This window comes from Elephas maximus, chromosome 3 (genome assembly GCF_024166365.1).
Source record: "Elephas maximus indicus isolate mEleMax1 chromosome 3, mEleMax1 primary haplotype, whole genome shotgun sequence".
Lineage (NCBI taxonomy): Eukaryota > Metazoa > Chordata > Mammalia > Proboscidea > Elephantidae > Elephas > Elephas maximus.
This window is the reverse complement of record NC_064821.1, coordinates 98,634,138-98,659,576: the sequence shown is the minus strand read 5'-3', so window position 1 is coordinate 98,659,576 and position 25,439 is coordinate 98,634,138. Positions and strand designations below refer to the sequence as shown.

The 25,439-nt window shown below is 36.9% G+C and overlaps 1 protein-coding gene across 4 annotated transcripts in view; it reads left to right on the top strand.

Annotated features, from left to right (window-relative positions):
* The window catches only part of USP24 (ubiquitin specific peptidase 24), a 168,984-nt gene that overhangs the window by 68,163 nt on the left and 75,382 nt on the right, over window positions 1-25,439 (top strand). For 3 of the 4 annotated variants that reach the window (XM_049879349.1, XM_049879351.1, XM_049879347.1), the window contains exons 13-29: window positions 680-787; window positions 1,212-1,307; window positions 1,400-1,561; window positions 1,760-1,807; window positions 3,722-3,781; window positions 7,338-7,445; window positions 8,103-8,252; window positions 8,905-9,036; window positions 9,853-9,964; window positions 11,689-11,765; window positions 12,803-12,943; window positions 13,112-13,165; window positions 14,806-14,921; window positions 22,939-23,005; window positions 23,136-23,246; window positions 24,977-25,075; window positions 25,170-25,343. In XM_049879349.1, coding sequence (XP_049735306.1) covers window positions 680-787; window positions 1,212-1,307; window positions 1,400-1,561; window positions 1,760-1,807; window positions 3,722-3,781; window positions 7,338-7,445; window positions 8,103-8,252; window positions 8,905-9,036; window positions 9,853-9,964; window positions 11,689-11,765; window positions 12,803-12,943; window positions 13,112-13,165; window positions 14,806-14,921; window positions 22,939-23,005; window positions 23,136-23,246; window positions 24,977-25,075; window positions 25,170-25,343 — 1,815 coding nt within the window. The remainder of the gene's footprint in view (window positions 1-679; window positions 788-1,211; window positions 1,308-1,399; window positions 1,562-1,759; window positions 1,808-3,721; window positions 3,782-7,337; window positions 7,446-8,102; window positions 8,253-8,904; window positions 9,037-9,852; window positions 9,965-11,688; window positions 11,766-12,802; window positions 12,944-13,111; window positions 13,166-14,805; window positions 14,922-22,938; window positions 23,006-23,135; window positions 23,247-24,976; window positions 25,076-25,169; window positions 25,344-25,439) is intronic. The other variant, XM_049879350.1, reaches the window with a different exon arrangement.

The following is a 25,439-nucleotide window of genomic DNA, read 5'->3' as shown; positions in this document are numbered from 1 at the left end:
ATATAATTTTGTTTCATGACTATAAGATGTGAGTCCGTGTCAGGTTGAAGATTGTAGACCATGATATATATATATATTTTTATATATATATATATGTATGGTATAGCCCTTCTACATCCACTGTATAGTAGATACTGAGCAAATACTTGTAGAATTCAATCTAAAAATGTCCCTGTCTTTCAAGTGTTTCACATGACAAACAGTGAGGCTTGAAGGTACCATGACTGAGGTTATAAAATGAGTCTGGGACTTACTACACATGGGATAAATAAATATTAATTTGAAGTCTCAAAACATGAGCATGTAAAAAGTGAGGTAGATAATACTTTCAACTAAAAAAGGCCCTCAAAATCATTTGAAAATACCAAAAGTGATTAAGTTTGTCGTGTATTTTACTTTGGATTTTTTTAGCCAGTTGAAAAGATTTTGTTCTTTTGAAATGAATGTCAGATTGAGAACTTGATTCTTACCTTTTTTTATGTTTATATTAGGAATTTAAATAAGGCCAACTAATAACCACTAATAATGGTTACTTTGTTCTTGCCAATATAATCACACAGGTACCTCCTCAATAATCTAGAATCAATTTATCTTTGTTACTTTTTTGCTTCTAGTTCTATAGATGCCAGGGAGAAGGTTTAGGGATTACTTAACTGTTTTCCAATGTTTCTTCTTCTAGTCAGGACAATCATCTACTGTGATTGAGAATATTCATAGTATTATTGCAGCAGCAGCTGTGAAATTTAACTCGGATCAGCTTAATCATTTGTTTGTTCTCATTCAGAAGGTATGTGTTCAGTCACAATTGCTTCCTGTTGAGTTTTACTAAAATGAGTTCATTTGGAGGCCTCCCACCTCCACATTGTTGTTAGTTGCTGCTGAGTCAGCTCCGACTCTCCGTGCCCCATGCGTATGGAGTAGAACTGCTCCAGAGAATTTACAAGGCTGTGATCTTCTGGAAGCAGGTCTACAGGCCTATCCTCCGAGGCATCTCTGGCTGGGTTTGAACCACCAGCCTTTCGGCTGGCAGTTGAGTGCTTAACCCTTTGCACCACCCATGGATGCCAAATTAAAAAATTAGCAGCATCTAAATGTGTTATTCTTATTTGTTAAACTCCTTAAGTTCAAGCTTAAAGTTTTTGCATATTTTGCCAGTTTGATAAAATCAGATTGTGAAGCAGTTCTTGTGTCTTTTCTTTTCCATTCCACAGAGCTGGGAGATTGAGAGTGATAGAGTAAGACAGAAGCTACTGAGCCTGATAGGACGAATAGGCCGGGAAGCTCGATTTGAAACCACTTCGGGAAAGGCAGGAGAATCAAATGCATTTTTCTAGCTACAAATATTTAAAGTAGTTTTATTTGCGCGTTGGCTGGCTCATCATATGCGGTGTAATTGTAGGTGTTAGACGTGCTCTGGGAACTGGCTCATCTTCCGACCCTGCCCAGCAGCCTCATTCAGCAAGCCTTGGAGGAGCACCTGACAATCCTTAGTGACGCATATGCCGTGAAAGAAACAATCAAGAAGAGCTACATCGTCAAGTGCATAGAAGATATTAAAAGGGTCAGTTTTATTTTTAGTCTAATTGTCAGAGCAACAGTACTGCCTGGATAATTAGAGACAAGTAATTTTCTTCCCCTTTTATGTAAATTAAACCAGATATCTTGTCTGGAAGCTCTTACCTTATAGTCCTAAGACTGTGAAATTGTAGGTACTGTTTTTAACCAAGTCACTTATATTTCTCTTAAAATGAACTTTCAGCCTGGAGAATGGACAAGTTTGGATAAAAACAAGAAGGATGGATTCAAGGTAAGAATTTGCGGATGAAATCAAATTCAAGGTATACTAGTGTAACAATTCTCTTTAATAAAGTACATCATGATTTTAAAATAATAGTATGTTTTAGTGTTTCTTATGGTAATGTTCATATGCAACCTTAATGTTTAAATATTGTTTATGACCTAAGCTTATTGACTCTCAGAGGGAAAAAAAAAAATATCCATGGTCACATTCAAAGAGTGGTTTTATTCTTTTCATGGAATTATAAGATCTTCAACTTCACTTTTCTCTTTTAAATTAAATCCAAAATATACACTGTTTTATTTAATAAGTACAATGGATTCTAAATAGTCATGGTACCCACTGGGGAAGAAACAGGCACATTTGCAGAGTAAGAGAAGGAAAGAAAAGGGGTTAGTTCGGTGCTGGCGCGTAGTAGTTTTTCAGGTGCTTGATTCATACCTGTTCCTCAATAATTCTTTAGGCAAACAGTTATTGAATGTTGCTGGGACTTGACTTTACAAGGTGGGATTGGGTAGTGACCAGAAGAGGGACTGGTACTGCAGAAGCCTTGTCCTTCAGGTCTCTGGCCTCCAGGTTATAGTGGACACGTGGACTGTGCTTTGAAATGATGGTTAGTGATTAAGCGATAGTGATTGTAGCTCTTCTGTTGCTCTGGTCCTTAAACCTCAAGTCTCTTCTCAGAGGGATGATCACAGTGGCCAGCCAAGTGGGACGGAGTGTGCATCCACCGTCGCAGCTGCCCTAATCAGAGCCACAGCCTCCTTACACTCAGGCCTCAGGTTGGCCCGACCAGACTTAAAGCCTAGCAGTGGGAGGGATTTCCTTTTCTGAATTTCATTTTTATTAACATAAGAAAATTCTTCTGGTAAAATAGCCAGTAGCTTAACAATTTCATTGGTAGAACATATACCTTGGCTTTTATTAGTAAGTCTTAATGGATCTTGAATATTGCTAACTAATTTCACTTGGTATTTTCAGAGACTCGTTTAGCTCTTAATAAAGAGGCTTTGGTGACTCAGTGGCTTTTATTCTCTTTAGTCACATTTGGTCATAAAGTTTAGGTGGGGGCATTTAAGAACTTTGTGTTTGATATTTCTGACATTGAAGATTTTGATCAAGTGAGTTTTCTACATATAAACCTAGCTTTAGAGATTTTAAAAGTCCTTCACAAACGAGCTGATCACTCTCGTGTTTTGAAGAATCATTCCTTTAATTTAGCAGCATTATTCTCTTTCCACTCAGATGCAATTTGAATTTTTCCAGTTTTCTCGGCTCGGTGATCTCAGATAATTTAGCAGCTTCTGCCTTTGCGATCGAAACTCATCCAGAGTTGTTGAAGGAGTTTAGATGCTAAGAGAAAAGGGGTGATTTCTTCTCAGTAACAGATACATTTCTTTTTAGATATGAAGGTCAGAGCTTAAGGGACTTTTCTTTCTCTCCAGGGAAATGGCTTTTGGAACCAGAAAATCCTTTCTGACCTTCTCCCTTTCTTCCTTGTTACAGCTAAGCCTTACGTAGCTCTTCTAGCCAGTAGCATCACTGCATCTTTATTGCTTTTCTTTGCAGTCAGTTCATTCATGTCTGTTGTTTTATAACAAAACTTCTTAAAAAGTAATAGGGAAATTTTTGGAGTCGTTTTGTGAGACTTGAATATTTTCCTTTTTTTTTTTTTTTTATTTCCCCACTGCTCCCAGTAAAGAAACTGGTATACCACTATTTCATTCCAAATAATAGTATCTTGCATTTATATAGCACTTTTCCGTTTACTAAGTGCTTTCACCATGCTCTCTTAAAGTACGTGTTGCTGAAGGGGGGCAGTGGGAAGATCAGAGCCCCCTGGATATGACTCCAGGCAGGGGGGTGAATTATATCCTGCCACTAAAGGTGTTTTTCTATGCTATGCCCTTTCCTGCCAGGCAGCAAGGTGGGCTGACTGGGGATTATGTCTCCCTGCCAGGCTACACAGAAACTAAGCAAAGGGTAAGACAAGATCACCCACCTCTCACTCCCCTCCCACCCTCAGCTACCTCTATTTCCCCAACTGATTGCCCTTCCCTCTGCTTTTGACACTCTTAAAATTCCCAAGTTCCACTGTTGTGTTCGGAAATTCTGACCTTTATTTCTGTAGATTCTGCCAGGATACCCTTGGCTCCCTTGGTCCTCTTTCCTTTGCTTCCTTTATGCCTTCCACTGTCTACCCCCAGCCCTTCCCCTCTTATTTCACTTCTTTTTTTCCTTCAATTAAAAAGTTTAAATGTACTCATCACCCCCAAAATTACTAAACCAAAAAAATCATTTTTACCCAATTAGTGTTTGCATATTCCTTAAGTTATCTTAAGACCACATAGCACAGTGCCTGGCAGGCTTTCAGTAACTGTTGTTCCCTTCCTCTTACTGCCTCCCTTGCACCCTGCGAGGACACTAAAATGTTATTTAGCCATAGTTGAGCAGCCTCTACTTGCCAAAACATGTAACTGAAAGCAACAGTAGCAAGGTACCCTCAGTGCAGTCTCACAGTGATGTTAGTACAGGAGGAAATACTTTTAAAAATGTTCTCCAGTGCAAAAATGTATGTTTCGGTTCTAGATAGATGGCTAGATCTGGGAAAACAAGACCAATGAGGCAGTGGGGATGTCCAGCTTTGAGACGAGAGAACTTGAAAGCTTTCCTCCGATATTTAGAGGACTGTTACAGAGAAGTTTGATTCAACATACTCTTTATATATCCTAAGAAGTTATGGGGAGGCATATTTCAGTATAACAGAACAATGAACTTTCTGTAAGAAGAACCTGAAAATAGGATACATTGCCCCCAGAGGTAATGGGTTCCTCACCACTGGAAATAGTAAGAGACTAGGCAGTCATTGCACAAAGATGAGTAAGGAAAATTTAGCTGTAGGTTTGCAGGCTAAACCAGTTGACCTCTTAAGGTTTCATCTAATTATAAGAGTCTAATTTGCTCATTCCATTAACTCCTACTTATGAAACCTCAGTTCCTTGACATTATCAAATATGTTCATTTTAATTGTTGACTAAATTTTTTTGCCCCTTTTGTAATTGGAGGAGAGAAAGCTTGTCTTATAACTAAGCAACATGAAGTCATACATAAGATGAGATAAATGGAATCTTTAGTATTTGGCTGCTAACCAAAGGTCGGCAGTTTGAATCTACCAGCTGTTTCTTGGAAACCCTATGGGCCAGTTCTACTCTGTCCTGTGAGGTCGCTATAAGTCGAAATTGACTCTATGACAAATTTATTTTTCTTGTTTGCTAAATTTTACAGATGCTATTTTAGATATAACTCTTAAATTATAATTTTATATTATTTTTTATTTTATTTTACTGTATAATGAGCTACCTTCAAAGGATAATTTTCAGCGTTAAATAAAAACCATAATTGACTAACTGGTCATAATACTTTTTAATATATCTGGTTATTGCTAAAGGATTTATGTTTACATCCTAATTTTTGTAATCCTTTTGGAAGGTATCAGTTTGGATTGCAACCTTAGAGTTTTGATCATTGTCACTTTACAACCGTGATATTTTAGCAGAAATATTCTAGTGAGTCTCGCAAGTAGTTGGCCTTTATACCTTATTTCTCTGATTCTAAGATGCCAATGATTGCAACAAGTATCACAAATTTGAAAAGTTTGTAGAATCGTACATTTCAGTTTTACCAACCAGCAGTGGATTGTATTTACCCTTACAATTGCATACATTTCTTTAGAGTTACACTCAGTTTGAGTCTAAGCGTCCTTTTGGCCTGTTACGCACAGTTTCACTGTGGCACACTGCTTTTCATTATCTATTGTAGTGCTTTTGACCTCTTTGAAATCTTTAAGATTGAGTGTATAATTTTGAGGCATCCTGAAGGATATGGAGTTTTGTGTGCTTCTCCTATTTTGTAAGACTCAAGCTTCTTTTTTGCTTATTTGTGTATACTAGAAGTTAAGCAGTTTCTCTTGAATTAAGTTGCACCTTTGGACAGAGAGAGATTTAGTGCCAAGTGATATAACCCCTCATAGAGTGTGAGTCTGTCACCCCAGCTTCTCTTGGATCTGAAAAATTCTTCAGTCTGAAACTACTGGCAGCTTTCTTTGCTTTTAGTTGTATTGATGGACACAACAGCCAAGTCAGTGCTACATCATAGGTGTAATTTTTTTGATAACATTTTAAGTAACAAATCAGTGATCCAAATTTAAGTTAAAAATCCATCCTTATTTGGTGTTACCTGTACCAAGTAACAACTAAAATGATAGGTAGGCGAACAAATAAATGCCTTTTGTATACGACTAAGTTTGCAAATACTCAGGTAAGGACAGCTCCATCAAAACTTACTCCTATGCCTAGTGGCTGGTAAATTTCTTTTGACATAATCATAAGAAGCATCAGTTTGAAAAATGTTAAAATTTGTAAAACCTGTGTCTTAGAATTCAGGAAATATGGTATTTGCTGATTGATTGGTTAATCTCTTTGAGGCAAGGAAAATGTTATTGTTTTGGCAATAGCTCTGTCATGTTTACATATTTAGTAGAAGGATTTTTTTTCTGCAGAAGACATTGAAAGTCCTGTCCCTCTTCCCTCCCTCTCCCCAAACCAGGCATCTTGATCTTATAGAAAGACTTGACAAAAGAAAATTTTTAAAAAACAAAACTCGGCCTTTAAAATAAATGTTAAGGACTTAAGCTTTTACTCAATTTTTTTTTTTTTTTTTTTTAGTTAGAAACCTAATAATTGGTCAGTTAACTAATAGTGTCTTATCTGAAATTCTTAGCAAATTTTATGATAAAGTGTAATATAAAATCTCATTGTTTCAGAAATGATGTTTATTATAAAGCAACTCTCTTTTTAGAGTATTACATGAACGTCAGGCTTGCCAGGTCTGTACTATGAAGACCTGGATTGTCATGCACCAATTTCAGACATATTTAAAAATGTTTTGAAAAGTATAAAGTACAGTATAAGTATAAACTGGCTGTAATACTTAATAAAAATGGGATTGCCTCTTATTAAATTGCTTTAACTAGGAAAGTCAAACAGATCATGACCAGTTCCTGTAATTTAGATCACTCTCGGTATCTTGATCATATCATTGGTATCTTAATCAGATAATTATAAAAAGCCCTGTTTTTATTTCATTTTACTTACCAGCAAGCTCAGTATTATCTAAGTCAAGCTTTTGCCATCAGTTTATTTTATTTATGTCAACATGTCTTAGCAGCCTGTGCTACTTAATCTGTCCTCTGAAGTTGCTAATTCCTTGTCTGTTTTTGCTGATGTATCCCTGTACATTTACTGTCATTTCACATCCACTCCTGTTTGCAGTCCTTGGCCTTAGGAAATTGCATGCAGAATAAGAAGTTGGAGACTGAATTATGAGTGCATGAAGATAAGCTATAATTGAGCTATATGAAGGGAAAAATAATACAATGTGTAATAATAAAACCTAATTGACTTGGTAATTTTTTTATAGCTAATCAATTTAGTCTGCCATTTTTTTTAATTTAATTAATATAACTTCTTTTTAACTCTAGTCATCTCAACTTAATAATCCTCAGTTTGTCTGGGTGGTACCAGCTTTGCGTCAGCTCCATGAAATCACCCGCTCGTTTATAAAACAAACCTATCAAAAGCAAGACAAGGTAAGAGTATAGCTATATGTGATTGTTATACAATTATTTGCCTAACCTTTTATAATAACAATACAGACTAAAATTGCTGAGTTTTATAGTCTCCATTAAATTTTTTGTGGTTATTAGTGTAATTGGTTTACATTATTTAACAACTTCGAGTTTGGACATCATTCTGCTTTCATTTCTGTAGAGGTTTTCTTTTGATATACCCTTAACTAGCTCCTTTTTTATTTCTTTAATGTACTGAAATAATTAAAGCAATTTTCAAAGGTCCGAACGGTATTTTAGAAATTTGATTGTAAAGATTCAAAGGCTTATTTTATATTGTAAAAAGATTAGTTTGCTTAAGGAGCTAGAGCTTCTTCAGTGTAATACACCTGGAAGAAAGATCTGGAAAAGTATACAGGAAGTGAAATAGTTCCTTTGAAAGACTTTTTTCTTAAAAAAAAAAAAAAATCTCTTTTAGAAGCAAAAAATAAGAGAGAAGGTTATTAATTCCAAAATAAGTATACACACCAGATTGGTTTCATTTTTTATAAGAAATGTGAGTGAGGAAATCTCTGCCATCCCTTATGTTGGACTATGTCTTATAACAGAAGTTTGTAAGAAATCAAGAAAGTAACTGCAAATTCTCATGCCACTTTTGTCTTTGTTGTTTTTGCCAAGAGCATTATTCAAGATTTGAAGAAAAATTTTGAAATAGTCAAATTGGTAACAGGAAGTTTGATAGCTTGTCATCGACTGGCAGCAGCTGTGGCTGGACCTGGAGGACTGACAGGTTCAACGCTAGTGGATGGCCGATACACTTACCGGGAGGTATCAGGCGTCGTGTTTTTGCTTCATGATTTCCAGCATTCATTTGACCTTTTTGCCCTTGAACTGTAGAGTTAGTATTTGTTGAGTGTGACTATAAAGGAGCAGCATGAGGTAGGCTTAGGGCAGTGGAACAGCTGTGTACCTTGGCTATAATTACTTCAAAATAAAAGTTTAGAAAAAATAAGTGTGGTTAAATCTTTCAGTAAATCACCCAAGAATTGTGTATGATAGCATAATAAACACCTTTTCTTTGTCTTTGATCTGAAATAATAATTCTGTGGATAATGAGTTTTGTTTTTCACATCAATTGATTGGTAATGTTATTGTTTAAAAAAAAAAATATATATATAGAAAAGCTCCATCACCAGCTGTGAGTTTATGGTGTTTTACTTTGAAATTGCTGAAATTACATTTTAGCGACATCTAAAATCGGCTGAATTTGCAGTAGACTTGAAGTAGCTTCTTAATACCTACACTGTACTGTCAGCCTGTTATAAACAGAGTGTGCTCACATTCACTGAACCCTGTTATATGAAAAAACATTCATTAAAATGATTCCTAAAATTTAAAAGTTTTTCTTTTTTTTTTTTTTAACTTTGCTTTCAGGTATGAATGCCTGGAGTTAACTAATTAGCATTATTTCTTTTTGCAGTATTTAGAGGCACATTTAAAATTTCTGGCATTTTTCTTGCAAGAAGCTACTCTCTATCTGGGTTGGAATCGTGCCAAGGAAATCTGGGAATGTCTTGTGACTGGCCAGGATGTTTGTGAATTAGATAGAGAGGTAAGAAGGTGCTATCGTGGATAAAGTGAGGCAGCAGTGAAAACTTAAATATCTTACATTTTTGTGTGTGTCACGTGTTTCATCATTTCAAATCACTTTTTAATGTACGTAAATAAACATTTTATAGTAACAGATCAGTAACCATAAGCGCTAAAAGAATATATAATATATATCCTTGATATAAATAAATGTATGCACTCTTTGGTAATTTTCATACCATTCTGGATAAAATAGCAAATTTAGCCAAGTGAGTACAGTTAAAGAGCTCTAGGAATATCTTTAATTTTTTTCTTCCCATAAAACTGAGTTTTATTCACCAGCAGAAACCTTTGAGTACCTGTAATGATGTTATACCCCAGTAGCGCCAAAGAAGACTCAGTACCTAGATACATTATTAAAAATATCATTAGACCACTGGGAGCAGGCTAGACCAGGAGCAGAACAACTGCTTTGAGGTTTTCTAACCATGAATTTCTGTTTCCTCATCACATTTTACAGAATAATATTAACTACCTCATAGGATTGTTGAAAGGATTAAAGATGGCACAGAGTAAGAGTTAATAAATGCTAATGGAAAAGCCCAAATATAAAACTCAATGAAAAGTATGAGTGTATTTTTTCATTATCTAAGGGACAAAGATTGCTAGTAGCTGCTTCATTTCGCTCCAGAGTCCCAAGCATTTCAGTTTTAAGTGGTATTTTGGCAACGTAAATTTTAAAGTATTCAAAATAATTTACCTTTACTTGCCCAAAGTGGAATATGTGTTTGCCTGAAGTTGACTTGAGTTACAGGGTCATATTTGTCTTAATCCACAGATGTGTTTTGAATGGTTTACAAAAGGGCAGCATGATCTCGAGAGTGATGTTCAGCAGCAGCTCTTCAAGGAGAAAATCCTTAAGTTGGAGTCGTATGAAATCACTATGAATGGTAGGAAAAACTTAAATCGCTTTTCAGTTCTTTCAAGTACGAAATTTTATTCTTCCCTTTCCCCCTAGTCCCACATCTCAGAAACAACCGAACAGTTTGGAATGTCCTTTTTACCTTTTTCCTACGCATATGAAGACCACAAAAACAGCAACCAAACCTATTGCCCTCGAGTTGATTCCAACTCTAATAGCAACCCTATAGGACAGCGTAGAACTGCCGCATGGGATTTCCAAGGAGCAGCCGGTGGATTTGAATTGCTGACCTTTTGATTAGCAACCGAGCTCTTTAACACTGTGCCACCAGGGCTCCCATATGAAGACACTGCTGTGTATTTACATATACAGATAAACCCCCTTTTGCATAATGGTAACTTATAATTAAATTTTAAATTATATGGCCTGATAGTGCAAATTTCCAAACTGTCTTTCCATTAATTACTTAGTACAAGAATGATTCATTAAGGTAAAAATTTGTCGAGGTATAGAAATCCTCTTTCTGGGCTTTTTTTAAAATTGAATTTTTAATTGTGATAGTTTACATACTATAAAATTCACTTTTTAAAGAGTGCAGTTCAGTGATTTTTAGCATATTCACAAGTTATGTAACCATCACCACTATCTAATTCCAGAAAATTTTCATCAAACTCTCTCCCTTCCCTCCCCTCCCCTCCAAAAAAAAACCCATACGCGTCAGCGTCAGGAGTAACTCTCCGTTTCTCTTTCCCTAGTCTCTGGCAACCACTGGCCTGCTTTCTGTATCTGTGGATTAGCCTGTTCTGAACATTTCATGTAAATGAAATACACTATGGGGCCTTTGTGTCTGACTTCTTTCACTTAGCATAGTTTTTTCAAGGCTAGTCCATGCATCAGTACCTTATTTTATGGCTTAGTAATATTCTATTGTGTGGATAAACCACGTTTTGTTTTTCCCATTCATTTGTGATGAATATTTCAGTTGTTTTCATTTTTTGGGCTATTATCAGTAATGCTCCTATGAACATTTATGTACAAGCTTTTGTGTAAACACAGGTTTTCATTTCTCTTGAGTATATAACTAGAAGTGGAATTGCTGGTAACTCTATTTTTAACATTTTGATGAGCTGCCGAGGCATTTTCCAAAGAGGCTGCACCATTTTACATTCCCACCAGCAATGTACAGGAGTTCTAGTTTCCGCACATCCTCGCCAACATTTGTTCTTTTTCTTCTAGCCATCCCATGGGTGTGAAGTGGTATCTCATTGTTTTGATTTGCATTTCCTTTATGACTAATAATGTTGAGTGTCTTTTCATGTGCTTATTGGCCATTTGTATATCTTCCTTGGAAAATGATTTAGATTTTTGCCAATTTTTAATTGGGTTATTTATCTTTTCATTGTTGAGTTATTAGAGTTCTTCATATATTCTGTATTAGCTGCTTATCAGATATATTATTTGCAAATATTTTGTATCCTGTGGGTTGTCTTTTTCACTTTCTTAGGGTCCTTTGATACACAAAAGTTTTTAGTTTTGATGACGTCTTATCAGTTTTTTTCTTTTCTTGCTTTGCTTTTGGTATTGTATCTAAGAAACCATTGCCTTGTCAAAGGTCATGAAGATTTGTGCCATGTTTTCTTCTTAGGGTTTTATAGTTTTAGCTTTTACACTTAGGTCTTTGATAAACTTTGAGTTTTTGATTATCTGTATTACTTAGAGTCCATGAATTTATCTGAAGTTCTACAATTTCAGGTTTTAACTTATTTAAGACTTTTTTTGAAAATGTGAATCTCTGTGATCATCGATTGAAAAGACAAGGCGCTCAGTTGGTAAGTACACTATTCTTATAGCTTAACCAAATCAGGTAACTTGAATTATCTGGTAAAACTTGATATTCAGAAAAAAACAAAAAATCATGTATTATAATTGAGAGAAGGCATGTGTTTTAAAGAACAAGCATCTTCTTGACTGCCATCTTCTGCATTGGAGACAAAGCTTCCCTTAAGAGTGTAATGGGTAAGTTCCTTCTCTGGCACACTACCTCACTGACTGCCTGGGAGAACACAGTTGACCTCTGAAAACACTCTCTTTGCTTTTGCTGATCTTGGGGCAGCCAGTGGCCTCCTGGGACTTAATGAATGCAGAACAGGGACGGTTCTATCTAAGATTCCAACTCTGCAAATCCAGCATTCACATGTATCTTAAGAAGTAACAAAATCTTGAATTTTGGAATAGTAGTGGCAAAGATTTGGGGATAAATATTTAGAAACAGATAATGAAACAGGAAAAAAGGATTGATAAAATGTATAGAGCTTGTGTTTATATGTACATGTGCACCTTAAAAAAGAAAGCCAGAAAATAACTCCTTTTCCAAATCCATTTCAATCAGAGCCTGGCTTCCTGGAGTGGTAACACTTTTTACAATATGTTGTAGGCCCTGGTTCCTGCCGTTTTTAACTGAGCTTTGGGAAGACCATATTGAGCCCCAAGGCTTAGTAACCTCTTCAGACTTGACTGCATTTCCTTATGAAGAAAGTTCATGAAGAATAGTGCCCATCTCATTCTTTCAGCGTTTCTGCTTCAATTGCCTGTGCGGGTAGCTGTCCATCTTGGGTTTAAGGATGTCTAGAGAAAATCTCCTTACCTATCCTGCTTCACATGAGATTGCCCATTGTTTTTGTGGATGGTTATTTTTTTATTTTAAACCTTCATGTCAGTACAGTAGTTATTTCACATGTCAGTGGCTTTTTGTAGCTTAAATTTATATTGAACCTAAGAGGTATGGACTCACGATGTAGCAGAAAATAATTGTCTGTAGTTTTGTGACCTTGGTGTGCTATATGATTTATTTTTTTCTTTTGAATAGTATGTGGAAAAGCTGGAGTTGATAGGAATGGATTTCATTTGGAAGATAGCAATGGAATCACCTGATGAAGAAATTGCTAATGAAGCTATTCAGTTAATCATAAGCTATAGTTATATTAACTTAAATCCTAGGTTAAAGAAGGTGGGTATCATACATAAAAAAGCAGAAAAGTAAATATTTTTTTTTATAAGTTATGATCCTTGGCATGCCTGAAAATTGGCTTCTTTATTTTGATATTTTGTCTTTAATAATGATTAAAACTAAATGCCAAAGTGCTAATTTTAATTTCCACATACCTCTTACTTTTAGGATTCAGTATCTTTACATAAGAAATTTATCGCTGATTGCTACACAAGACTAGAAGTGAGTAGAAATTTTTATTTAATCTTTTTTTTTTAATAATATTTTATTGTGTTTTCAGTGAAAGTTTACACAGCAAATTAGGTTTCTATTTGACAATTTCTATATAAGTAGTTCAGTAACATTAGTTAGATTTTTCACAGTGTGTCAGCATTCTTATTAATTGCATCGTGGTTGTTCCCTTTCCAGCACCCTTATCAACTTCTCTCTGCTTTAGAGTAATTGTTGACCTTTTGCTCTCATATAGATGGTTTTAAAATAGAGCACCATACACAAAGTAATATCCTTTATTTTGTGTGCCAGTCTGTGACTTCTCTAAAAGGTAACCTTGGGATGGTTTCACTTCAGTGTTTAAAGAGTATCTCAGGGCAGTAGTCTTAGGGTACCTTCTAGTTTCAACTGGATCAGTAAGCCTGGACTTTTTAAGAGTTTGAGTTCTGTTCCATGTTTTCTCTCCTATCAAGGCTCGTCTATTGTGGCCCTGGTCAGAATGGTCGATAGTGGTAGCCTGGCACCATCTAGTTCTTCTGGTCTCAGGGTAGATGAAGCTGTGGCTAGTGTAGGTTATTAGCCCTGTAGACTGGTTTCTTCTCTGAGACTCTGATTTCCTTTATTTAACTTGTTTTTGAAGTAAATGCTTGATATTTTTCCTCATATAATTTTATATTTTGAGATAGTGTGTAATGTTGTTGTTTACAGCTGGGTCCTATTGAAGAATTTGTAAATAGTACAATATTGTGGTAAGGGGAACAGATATGTGCCTTAATGCCCCCATATAGAAATGTATTTTGTAAGAAATCCTTTCTTTTATCTCCACCACCTCTCTTCTCACTCCACACACCTCTCCCCTTTTGGGTATAGGAACTGTCTTCAGAAAACAGGTCTGTTACAGAGTCCATATTTCTAATCAGTTCTTTTTCTCCTTTCTTTGTCTGTCCATGACTTTTATACAGGCACTTGCTTCCTTTCCTATCCTTCCCTATGTCTCACCTCGCTTATATCATAAATGATATTAGAGACTACAACAGGACACTCAGTAGTAGGTGTTATTGGTTGTCTTTGTCCTTTAGAAGATTGCTATGTAATGCTAGCTCATATATTCCCAATGCCTTATTTCCACCATTATGGTTAAAGAATTAAACACTCATTTTCATTCTTTTTTGTGCTTGTTTAAACTTTATATATCTAATAAAGAGTATTCCAAAAGCATAAAATGCTACTGCCCCAATATGTTAATAAATTAAACTTTGTGGTGATGAATATTTGCTAGAATCTGTACAGGATTTCCCAAGTTGTCAGTGGCTTCCATCCAATATGTTATCATAAAAGAAAAAAAAAATTATTCACATACCCCTAATTGAGGAACTATGTAAGTGATTCTATATGTAGAACAGTAGTTCTAACTGGGGACTATATTGCCTCCCAGAGGACATTTGGCAGTGTCTGGAGATATTTTTGGTTGTCAACAACTGGGAGTGGGGGGGGGCATAGCTACAGGCATCCAGTGGGTAGAAGCCAGAGATGCTGCTAAACATCCTACAAGGCACAGAAGACCCCACCCAACAAAGAATTATCTAATCAGAATGTCATTAGAGCTGAGGTTGACAAACCCTGAGGTAGAATGATTGTTTCATATTCTATAGGCAGCCAGCTCAGCACTTGGTGGCCCCACTCTAACGCATGCTGTGACCAGAGCAACAAAAATGCTTACAGCAACCGCCATGCCAACTGTAGCAACATCAGTTCAGTCTCCATATAGGTAAGTGATTACAGAACTGAAAACGAATGGCTACTTCTACAACCCATAAATGTATATATCAATTTTAAAAATAATTGCTGCCTTTTTTCCTATGGAGACCTCTCAACTATTGATTTCCTCATTGTATATCAGATTTTACAAACAGCCATATCCCAAGAAAATAATATGTTCCCTATAATGCACCGACAAATCTATGTCACTTTTGAAAATGTATAAGTCAACATCTGAACCACCCACGTATTGCTCTGTCTCTATGCTTTTCTCCTAGGAGACAAGTTTTGTTGTTGTATTTTTTTAATTGAATTCATTTTACTTTTATTCTTGTTAACATAGGTAGCCTCCTTTTTAGGATAGAATAAAAGTATTCATTGTACTAAGTAATTTTTTTCAAGTTTGAAATATTTTCTTGCTTAGACATCTTGTAACTTTGCTCTATGAATAGTCAAAACCAGGGTAAGCAAAATGAAGTAGAAGATATTGATAGAATTATGCATTATAGATGTTGAGTAATTAAAAGTAAGCATTGTCAGTTAAAATATTTACTTAAAATTATTTTTCAGACTAAGTTTTAGCAAAAACTTTGTAAATGTTGACATTCTACCTAACCACATTGCTGTTTAATTACTGCAAATATTACCAGTGAAGTCTGAGTTCAGTGTCTGCTCTGGTTCATTGGTAAGTTAAGGAGAAACAATGACTGTTTAGGAACAATAGATTGAGGTAAATAAAACATTTTTGTGGGGCTGTAGAGTCCTTTCATTGCCCATAAGCAGCCCAAGTGGAATGATGCCCAGTAATCTTTGGCTCTTGCTCAAAGAAGGGCTCACTTTTTGTGCCTTGCTCTGCTGCCCTCTGGTGATGGGTACTCTCTAAGTATAGACTTTCTCTGCTCCTGGAATGACTGTATTTTCATTTATAATTGAGAGGTATTTCTTTTCTTTTTAAAGCTTTCCTTTAGAAAGGGAATCGAAGCAGTATCTAATGCCCACGTTCTTCTTCATCTTCTTTTTTAAAACGAGTTGAGTATGGTATAGCTATAAAATTCAAAAATTTATACACAAATTGTCTTGCGACATTGGTTGCAACCCCCACAATGTGTCAGCACTCTTCCCCTTTCCACCCTGGGTTCCTGTTTCCATTCATCCATTTTTCCGTGTCCCTCCCTAGATTTGTTTTTGGCCAGGTGTTACCCATTTGGTCTCATATACTTGATTGACCTAAGAAGCACATTCCTCACGTGTTATTGTTTGTTTTATAGGCCTGTCTAATCTTTGACTAGAAGGTGAACTTCAAGAGTGCCTTTAGTTCTGAGTTAGCAGTTTGTCTGGGGGCCATAGTCTCAGGAGTTCCTCCAATCTCTTTCAGACCAGTAAGTCTGGTCTTTTTTGTGAATCTGAATTTTGTTCTACATTTTTCTCCGCTCTGTCCAGGACCCTCTATTATGATACTTGTCAGAGCTGTCAGTGGTGGTAGCCAGGCACCATCTAGTTCTTCTGGGCTCAGGCTGATGAAAGCTGTGGTACATGTGGTCCATTAGTCCTTTGGAGTAATTTCCTTGTATCATTGTTTTTTTCATTCTCCTTTGCTGTGGATGGGATGAGGCCAACAGATGTATCTTACATGGCGTTTGGCAAGCTCTTAAGAGCCCAGATGCTACTCACCAAAGTAGGATGTAGAACATTTTCTTTATGAACTATGTTACGTCAGTTGACCTAGATGTCCCCTGAGACCATGGTGCCTAGCCTTCAGCCCCAGTAACTTGGTCGCTCAGGGTGTTTGGATGTGTCTAGGAAGCTCCTATGACTGTGCCTCCTTTGTGCTCTATCGAATATATGAATATACATGCTGTTCATACAAATATGTATATAAAAATAACCACAGCCTAACCTATATATGTACATGGGTATACTCCTATATGCCCTCTTCCCCCATCCAGCATATGTATCTGCCTGTGTATCTGCTTGTAAGTTATTATTTGTTTTTACCGTTGTTGTAGCGTTGTGTATGCTATAGTATTTATTGTAGTTGCCTCTTCTTTTTTTTTCCCTTGTGTTCCTCTAAGTGTCTTCCTTTGCCTTGGTCAGGTTGTGCTGACTTCCCTTATATTGTGTGTTGTCTTTCCTTTCACCAAAGTTGACACTTACATACTATCTAGTTAGTGATTTCCCCTCTTCTTTCTTGTAACCATCAAAGATGGTTTCTGTGTGTAAACCTTTTCTTGAGTTTTTATAATAGTGGTCTCATATAATATTTGTCCTTTTGTGATTGACTTATTTAACTCAGCATAATGCCCTCCAGATTCATCCACATTGTGAGATGTTTCACAGATTCATCATTGTTCCTTATCGTTCTTTATTGTTGTGTAGTATTCCATTGTGTGTATGTACCATAATTTGTTTATCCATTCATCTATTGTTGGGCACTTAAGCTGTTTCCAATTTTTTGCTATTGTGAATAATGCTGCAGTGAACGTGGGTGTGCATGTGTCTATTTTTGTGACAGATTTATTTCTCTAGGATGTATTCCTAGGGGTGAGATTGCTGGATTGTATGGTATTTCTATTTCTAGCTTTTAAGGAAGTGCCACATTGTTTTCCATAGTGGTTGTACCCATTTACATTCCCACCAGCAGAGTATGAGAGTGCCAATCTCCCCACAACCTCACCAGCATTTATTGTTCTCCGAATTTTCAATTAGTGCCATTCTTGCAGGGGTGAGATGGTATCTCATCATGGTTTTGATTTGCATTTCTCTAATGGCTAATGGGGGCACTGGTGGCACAGTGGTTAAGTGTTTGGCTGCTAACCAAAAGTTTGGTAGTTTGAATCCACCAGCCGCTCCTTGGAAACCCTATGGGGCAGTTCTCCTCTCTCCTGTAGGGTCACTATGAGTTGGAATCAACACTACAGCAGTGAGTTTTGTTTTGTTTTTGTGGGCGGGGGGCAGGGGGTTGGGGCCTGGCATCTTTTCATGTATTTGTTGGCCACCTGAATGTCTTCTTTGGTGAAGCGTCTGTTCATGTCCTTTGCCCATATTCTGATTGGATTGCTTGTCTTTTTATTGTTTGAGTTGTTGAAGTTTTCTGTATATTTTAGAGGTTGAACATTTATCAGATATGTCATTGCCAAAGATTTTTTCCCAGTCTGTAGGTTCTCTTTACTTTCTGGGAGAAGTATTTTGTTGAGCATATTTAATTTTTAGGAGGCCTCAGTTATCTAGTTTATTTTCTGAAGTCTGTATATTTTTAGTTAATGTTCAATATTCTATTTATGCCATAAATTAGGGCCGCTAGCTTTATCGCTATGTTTTCTTTTATGAACTTTATGGTTTTGGATATTACATGTAGGTCTTTGATGCATTTTGTGTATGGGGTGAGGTATGGATCTTGTCTCATTTTTCTGCAAATGGATATCCAGTTTTTTCAGCACCATTTCTTGAAGGGACTTGTCTCTTCCCCATTTAATGGACTTCAACCCTTTGTTGAAGATCAGGTGTCCATAGGTGGATGGATTTATTTCTGAGTTCTTGATTCTGTTCCATTGGTCTCTGTGTCTGTCGTCTACCTGTATCAGGCTGTTTTGACTACCATAGTTGTATAGTAGGTTCTGAGATCGGGGAGTATGAGGCCTCCTACTTTGTTCTTCTTTTTAAGTAATGTTTTACTTATCCAGGGGTTCTTACCTTTCCAGATACATTTGGTGATTAGTTTTTCCATCTAATTAAAGAATGTTGTTGGATTTGGATCAGGATTGCATTGTACCTATAGATTGCTTTGGGTAGTGTTGATACTTTCACAATGTTAAGTCTTCCTATTCATGAGCATGGTAAGTTTTTCCATTTATGAAGGTGTCTTTCAGTTTCTTACAGTAGTGTTTTGTAGTTTTCTTTGTATAAGTCATATAAGGTATAAAAGTCCCTAGTTAGGTTTATTCCTAAGTATTTTATCTTTTGGGGGCTATTGTAAATGCTATTGTTTTCCTGGTTTCCTTTTCAGAGTTCTCTTTGTTAGTGTAGAGGAATCCGACTGATTTTTGTATGTCGATCTTGTACCCTGCCACTTTGCTGAATCCTCCTATTAGTTCCAGTAGCTTTCTTTTGGATTCTCTGGGATTTTATATGTATAGGATCATATCATCTACGAATAGGGTTAGTTTTACTTCTTCCTTATCAATTTCGATGCCCTTTATTTCCCTTTCTTGTCTCACTGCTCAGAGTAGGACTTCCAATATAGCATTGAATAAAATGATGATAAAGGGCATCCTTGTCTGGTTCCCTTTCTCGGGAATGCTTTCAGTCTCTCTCCATTGAGAATAATGTCGGTTATTGGTTTGGTGTATGTACCCTTGATTATGCTGGAGAATTTCCCTTCTGTTCCTCTCTTGAGGAGAGTTTTTATCAGGAATAGGTGTTGGACTTTATCAAATGCCTTTTTTGAATCAATTGAGATGATCTTGTGATTATTTTCCTTTGTTTATTTATGTGGTAGATTATGTTGATTGCTTTTCTAATGTTGACCCATTCTTGCATCCTTGGTATGAATCCCACTTGGTTGTGATGCATTGTTTGATACGCTATTGGATTCTTTTGGCTAGGATTTTGTTGAGAATTTTTACGTCAGTGTTCATGAGGGATATTCCTCCTTAATTTTCTTTTTTAGTGGTGTCTTTTCCTGGTTTTAGTACCAGGGTTGTGTTGGCTTCATAGAATGAATTCTGGAGTATTTCTCTCTTTTCTGTGTTTTGGGATAGTTTGAGTAGGATTGGTGTCAGCTCTTCTCTGAATGATTGATAGAATTCTCCAATTCTGGGCCAGGGCTTTTTGTTGTTGTTGTTGGTAGTTTTTTTGGTGACCTCTTCAATTTCTCTTTATGCGGGTCTGTTCAGATTTTTTACCTCAGTTGGTGTTAGTTTAGGTAGGTAGTGTGCTTCTAGGAATTTGTCCATTTCTTCTAGGTTTTCAAATTTTGGAGTATAATTTTTTGAAGTAATCTGTTATGATCCTTTTTATTTCAGTTGGTTATGTTGTGATGTCACTCATCTTCTTTCTTATTTGAGTTATTTGTATCTTGTTTTTTTCTTTTGGCCAGTGGTTTGTTTATTTTATTGATCCTTTCAAAGAACCAGCTTCTAGTCTTGTTGATTGTTTCAGTTGTTTTTCTGTTTCATTTATTTCTACTCTAGTCTTTATTATTTCCTTTCTTGTGGAGGTTGGGGGGTTCTTTTGCTGCTCTTTTTCTTTTGCTTGAGTTGTAGGGTTAAGGTATTGATTTTGGCCCTTCTTTTTTGATGTGTGTGCTTATTTCCATAAATTGGCATCTGAGAACTGCTTTCCTATGTCGCAAAGGTTCGGGTATGTTGTATTTTCATTCTCGTTTGATTCTAGGAATTTTTTAAATTTCATTTTTAATTTCTTCTGTTACCCAGTGGGGTTTTTAAGCATGACATTGTTCACTTTCCAAGTATTTGATTTTTTTTCCTTGTTCGTCTTGTTGTTGATTTCTAATTATATAGCATTGTGATCTGAGATGATGCTTTGTATTATTTCAGTATTTTTTAATTTGTTGAGGCTTGTTTTGTGGCTAGAATATGGTCTATTCTAGAAAAGGATCCATGTGTGCTGGAGAAGAATGTGTACTACACTGCTCTTGGGTCTAGTGTTGTGTATATGTCTTACATAGCTACTTCTGTTATTGTGAAAGAAGCTGTCTTAGTTACCTAGTGCTGCTATAACAGAAATTCCACAAGTGGATGACATCAACAAAGAGAATTTTATTCTCCTAAAAGTGTAATAGGCTACAAGTCCAAATTCAGGGCATCAGCTCCAGGGGAAGGCTTTCTGTCTCTGTCAGCTCTGGAGGAAGACCCTTGTCATCAATCTTCCCCTGGTCTAGGAGCTTCTCAACACAGGAACCTTGGGTTCAAAGGACGTTCTTTGCTCCCAATGCTGCTTTCTTAGTGGTATGAGGTCCCCATGTCTCTCTACTCACGTCTCTCTTTATATTGCAAAAGAGATTGGCACAAGACACAATCCAATCTTGTAGATTGAGTCCTGCCTCGTTAAAATAACTGCTGCTAATCCCATCTCATCTACATCATAGAGGTAAGATTTATAACACATAGGAAAATCACATCAGATGACAAAATGGTAGACAGTCACCCAATACTGAGAATCTTTCCCTAGCCAAATTGATACACGTATTTTTGGTGGGACACAATTCAGTCCATGACAAAACCAAAAACCTATTGCCGTTGAGTCAATTCTGACTAATAGTGACCCTTATAGGACATAGTAGAACTGCCCCATAGAGTTTCCAAGGAGCGCCTGGTGGATTCGAACTGCCAACCTTTTGGTTAGCAGCTGTAGCTCTTAACCACTTCGCCACCAGAGTTTCCCAATCTGTAACAGAACCCAATAAAACACAAGCTTCTCAGACCTCATTTTAAAATGGCAGAAAGTAATTATAGATTCAACTCATGATGGGAACACTAATATGAACTTTTGCATTCCCACATTCATGAAAGTGTACCTCAAATAGACTTCCATTAAGAATGTGTGTTAAAGAGTTCCTTTATTACATGTTTGTAAGATGTGGTCCATCTCCGTGATCTAGTTCCTTAGTTTATTTGTCTTATAAACCAGAATAGACATGGATTTATGAACCATCGGATTGCTACTTCTTTAGATGACTGTGCTTTTTTTTTTTCTTTTTACTAAATGCCTTTTATTCTGAGTCTTTTTATATTTGGTTGACTACAGAGCAAAATCACATAATAGTTTTTAAATATTCTTATTACACCTCGAGAATTAATCAGAATATATAATTTCAAAGTCGAATTTGAACTAGGGCATTATAGTTTATGTCATTACAGTAGTTTTGAAAGAACTGTTTCAGCTTTTGAAGGAGGGGGCTAGGGTTCACTCTCTCATCAGTACAGTACTTCACAGTGCTGTCTGTGACTTAGTTCACTGTTGAGGCGAGTAAAACAGTTCACTCATCAGTGCATTCACTTACCTATGGCCCTTAGATATCCTAAAGATCTTCTCATCTGAGTTTTAGTTTCTAGTTCTTGTCAGTAGATTGGAAGGATTTGGAACTCTGTTAAATGTGTTTGACAGAACTCTGCGATTAACCAACCATTTTTAAAGTAAAATTCCCAGTACTGCTAATCAGCATACCAGACCAATTGCTAGAAAGTGGTAGTACCTGTTTTCAATTTTAGAAATACAGTATGGAGCTGCAACTCTATAATATAATTGCTGACTCTTAGAATCTTCTTAATTTCAAAATGAATAAGTAAGTTCCATAAGCTTCAACCAAAAGAGACGCTGAGTCTCATTTTCAGTCTGTTACAGCTCAACACTCCACTGTGTTTGTTTCTTGTTCCAGAGATGGTTGCATCTCCCAGTGTGTGTTGATTTCTTAAGTATTTTGAAACCCTTGGGATAACAAATTGTTACGTATTTTAACTATGCATAACAGTCACTTAAGCCAGATGAACAATTGTTTATCCTTCCCTTCACCCTCATCCTTAGGCTGATGAAAACAGGCAGCACTCATTACTTGTGGTATACCTACCGGTCTTTATTTGTCCTCTTATTTTCAGGCAGCTCAGAACTTTGTCAGATTCCGTGTGTTTACAGGGCTTTGTGGCATATTTTAGCTGTGAGATTATGAGAGTCAAACTCACTGTGTGTGTTCATTTTGGGTGAGTTAATACAAACAGGCCTAGAGACTCAGATCCTCTGTGCATGGAACAACTGTTTAAAAAAGAAGAAGCAAGAAAATGTGGGGAGGGACAGGCTTCTCCTTCCTTATCCTGCATGTGCACTACAGCTGTGACGTGGCTTAAGCACCTCCCTGTTGGATAAAAGGGAAGTTTAGTCTGCGAATTTCAGTCTTTGACCAATGAGTGCTAACTGTGGTTGTGGTTTTGGTGAAAAAGATTGGAATTGAGCTCAAGTCAGCAATTCATCTCATATATGTTAAAAAAATTTTTTTTTTTTTTTTTAATCCTTAGGTCTACTAAACTTGTAATAATTGAGAGATTGCTGCTTCTGGCAGAACGCTATGTGATCACTATAGAGGTAAGCCTCTCTTCCTTTAAAGCAGCTTCATTCAGTACATTACTAGACTAAATGTGTTAGATATGTATTTTTGTGATGTTTAACAGTGGCACTGTATCTGACTTGTTTGGTTTATTGTATCCTCTTCAAGGATTTTTACTCTGTTCCACGAACTATTCTACCTCATGGTGCCTCATTTCATGGACATCTTTTAACTCTTAATGTTACCTATGAGTCTACCAAAGATACCTTCACTGTAGAGGTAGGTTTACTTTAAGCTCTGTAGCCATTTTCATTTTATCTTGTTATTTTTATAAGAACAGTGTTAATTGTGATAGCTGCATCATTGGCTATTCTAAAATTGTTTGGTAAGCAAATTTAGAATAAAAAATGAAATGAAGGAGATGAGATACAAGCAGATGTATATGTAAGTATATAACCCTCCCAGAGGCACCTCAGAAGACAGCTTGGCAGTCTGCTTCCAAAAGGTCACAACCTTAAAATCCCTGTGAAGCAGTTCTACTCTGCACACATGGGGTTGCCACGAGTTGGGATTGACTCAGTGGCAACTGTTGCTTATCTAGTGCTGCTGTAACAGAAGGTTATTTTCTTGAGCTTAGGAGGCTAGAAGCCCAAATTCAGAGTGCCAGCTTTAGGAGAAGGCTTCCTTTCTATCTGCTCTGGAGGAAGGTTTTTGTCTCTTTGGAGCTTCTGCTCCTCAGCAATCTTCATGTGGCATGGCATGTGTCTTCCCTCTTCTGTGCTTGCTCACTTGCTTGTTTAATCTTTCGTATCTCAAAAGAGATTTGCTTAAGACAGACCTACACTAGTATTTTCTTACTAACATAAACAAAACTCATTCCCAAATGGGATTATAACCACAGGTACAGCCAGTCCCCAGATTATGAATGTCTGACTTAAGGGACAACTCGTACTTGCCTTTAATGTTATGTAAATTTGCCCTCTCTTTGAAACATTGAACCAACCCCTACTCAAAACAGATTCATCATCACAATCCCTTCACTTGCTGCACATTGCAGCTTTTAAATCATTGAAAAGGCTTTGAGCCATTTCTTGCACTACCGAAAACCAAACCAAACCTGTTGCTGTCTTCCAACTCATAGCGACGCGATAGGACAGAGTAGAACTGCCCCATAGGACGTCCAGGGAAAAGCTGGTGAATTTGAACTGTTGACCTTTTGGTTAGCAGCCAAACTCTTAGCCACTGCAGCCACCAAGCGCTCCTTTCTTGTGCTAAAGTAAGGCTAAATAAGAACCGTGTGTACCTGTTGTGACTTACCTACACATTTGACTTAAAAACACAGTTAGGAATGGAGCTGGTTCATAACCCGGGGACTGCCTAGATAGGGGTTAGGATTTACAACACATAGTCTCGGAGGACACAGTTCAATCCATAACAGCAACTGACAACCACAGTATAGTGTCAAGTGTTGATAAATGCATTAAGAGTAAAGCAGGATAAATTGGTAGAGAGTGATGGGTATTCATGAAATATCATTTTAGATAAAGGTGAATAGGAAAGTGTCCCCTGATATGATGACAGCTGAGCAAAGATTTGAGTGAAGTAACAGAGTGAGCCCTGTAGGTAATCTGGAAGCAGGGCATTCCAAGCAAAGGGAGCAGCAGGTACAGAGGCCCTGAGGTGGGAGTTTGCCTGGCATGTTCAGCGACAAGGTGGCTAGAGCACAGCCACAAAGGGAAGGAGAAGACAGTGCAGTGGGCAGGCCCCAGAGGCCTTGAGAAGGACTTGAGAGTTTATTCTGTGTGTGATGGGGAGAGACTGGAGTAAGAATAGAACCCTATACTTATAAGCAGACAGAAAACCTTACAAAGGCAGGGATTCTTGACCCTGGGTTTTCTGCTGTGTTTCCCAGCTTCCAAAATAGTGCTTGGCATATAGTAGATGCTCACTAACAGCTGTTTAAATGAATAAGTAGACATATAATCTCATGACAGTGTTTTATTTTACAGGCTCACAGTAATGAAACCATAGGGAGTGTCCGGTGGAAGATAGCCAAGCAGTTGTGCTCTCCTGTGGATAATATACAAATATTTACAAATGATAGTCTGGTAGGCTTCAGTAAACAATTTCTGCCACTTTAACCTGATATTAATACTTCCCTGTGCCTTTCCCCCTCAATAATTAAGAAACCACTTTTTGCAGCTGACAGTGAATAAAGATCAAAAACTACTCCACCAACTGGGCTTTTCTGATGAACAAGTCCTCACAGTAAAGACTTCAGGCAGCGGGACCCCATCTGGGAGCTCAGCAGATTCCTCAACCAGTTCCAGCAGCAGTAGCAGTGGGGTTTTCAGTTCATCATATGCCATGGAGCAGGTACTGAGTGATAAATTCCAGTTTAAAAACAAGAATTTAATAATCATTTTGCCATATAGATCTGAATAATATGTCCTTTCCTCTCAGACAAGTCCT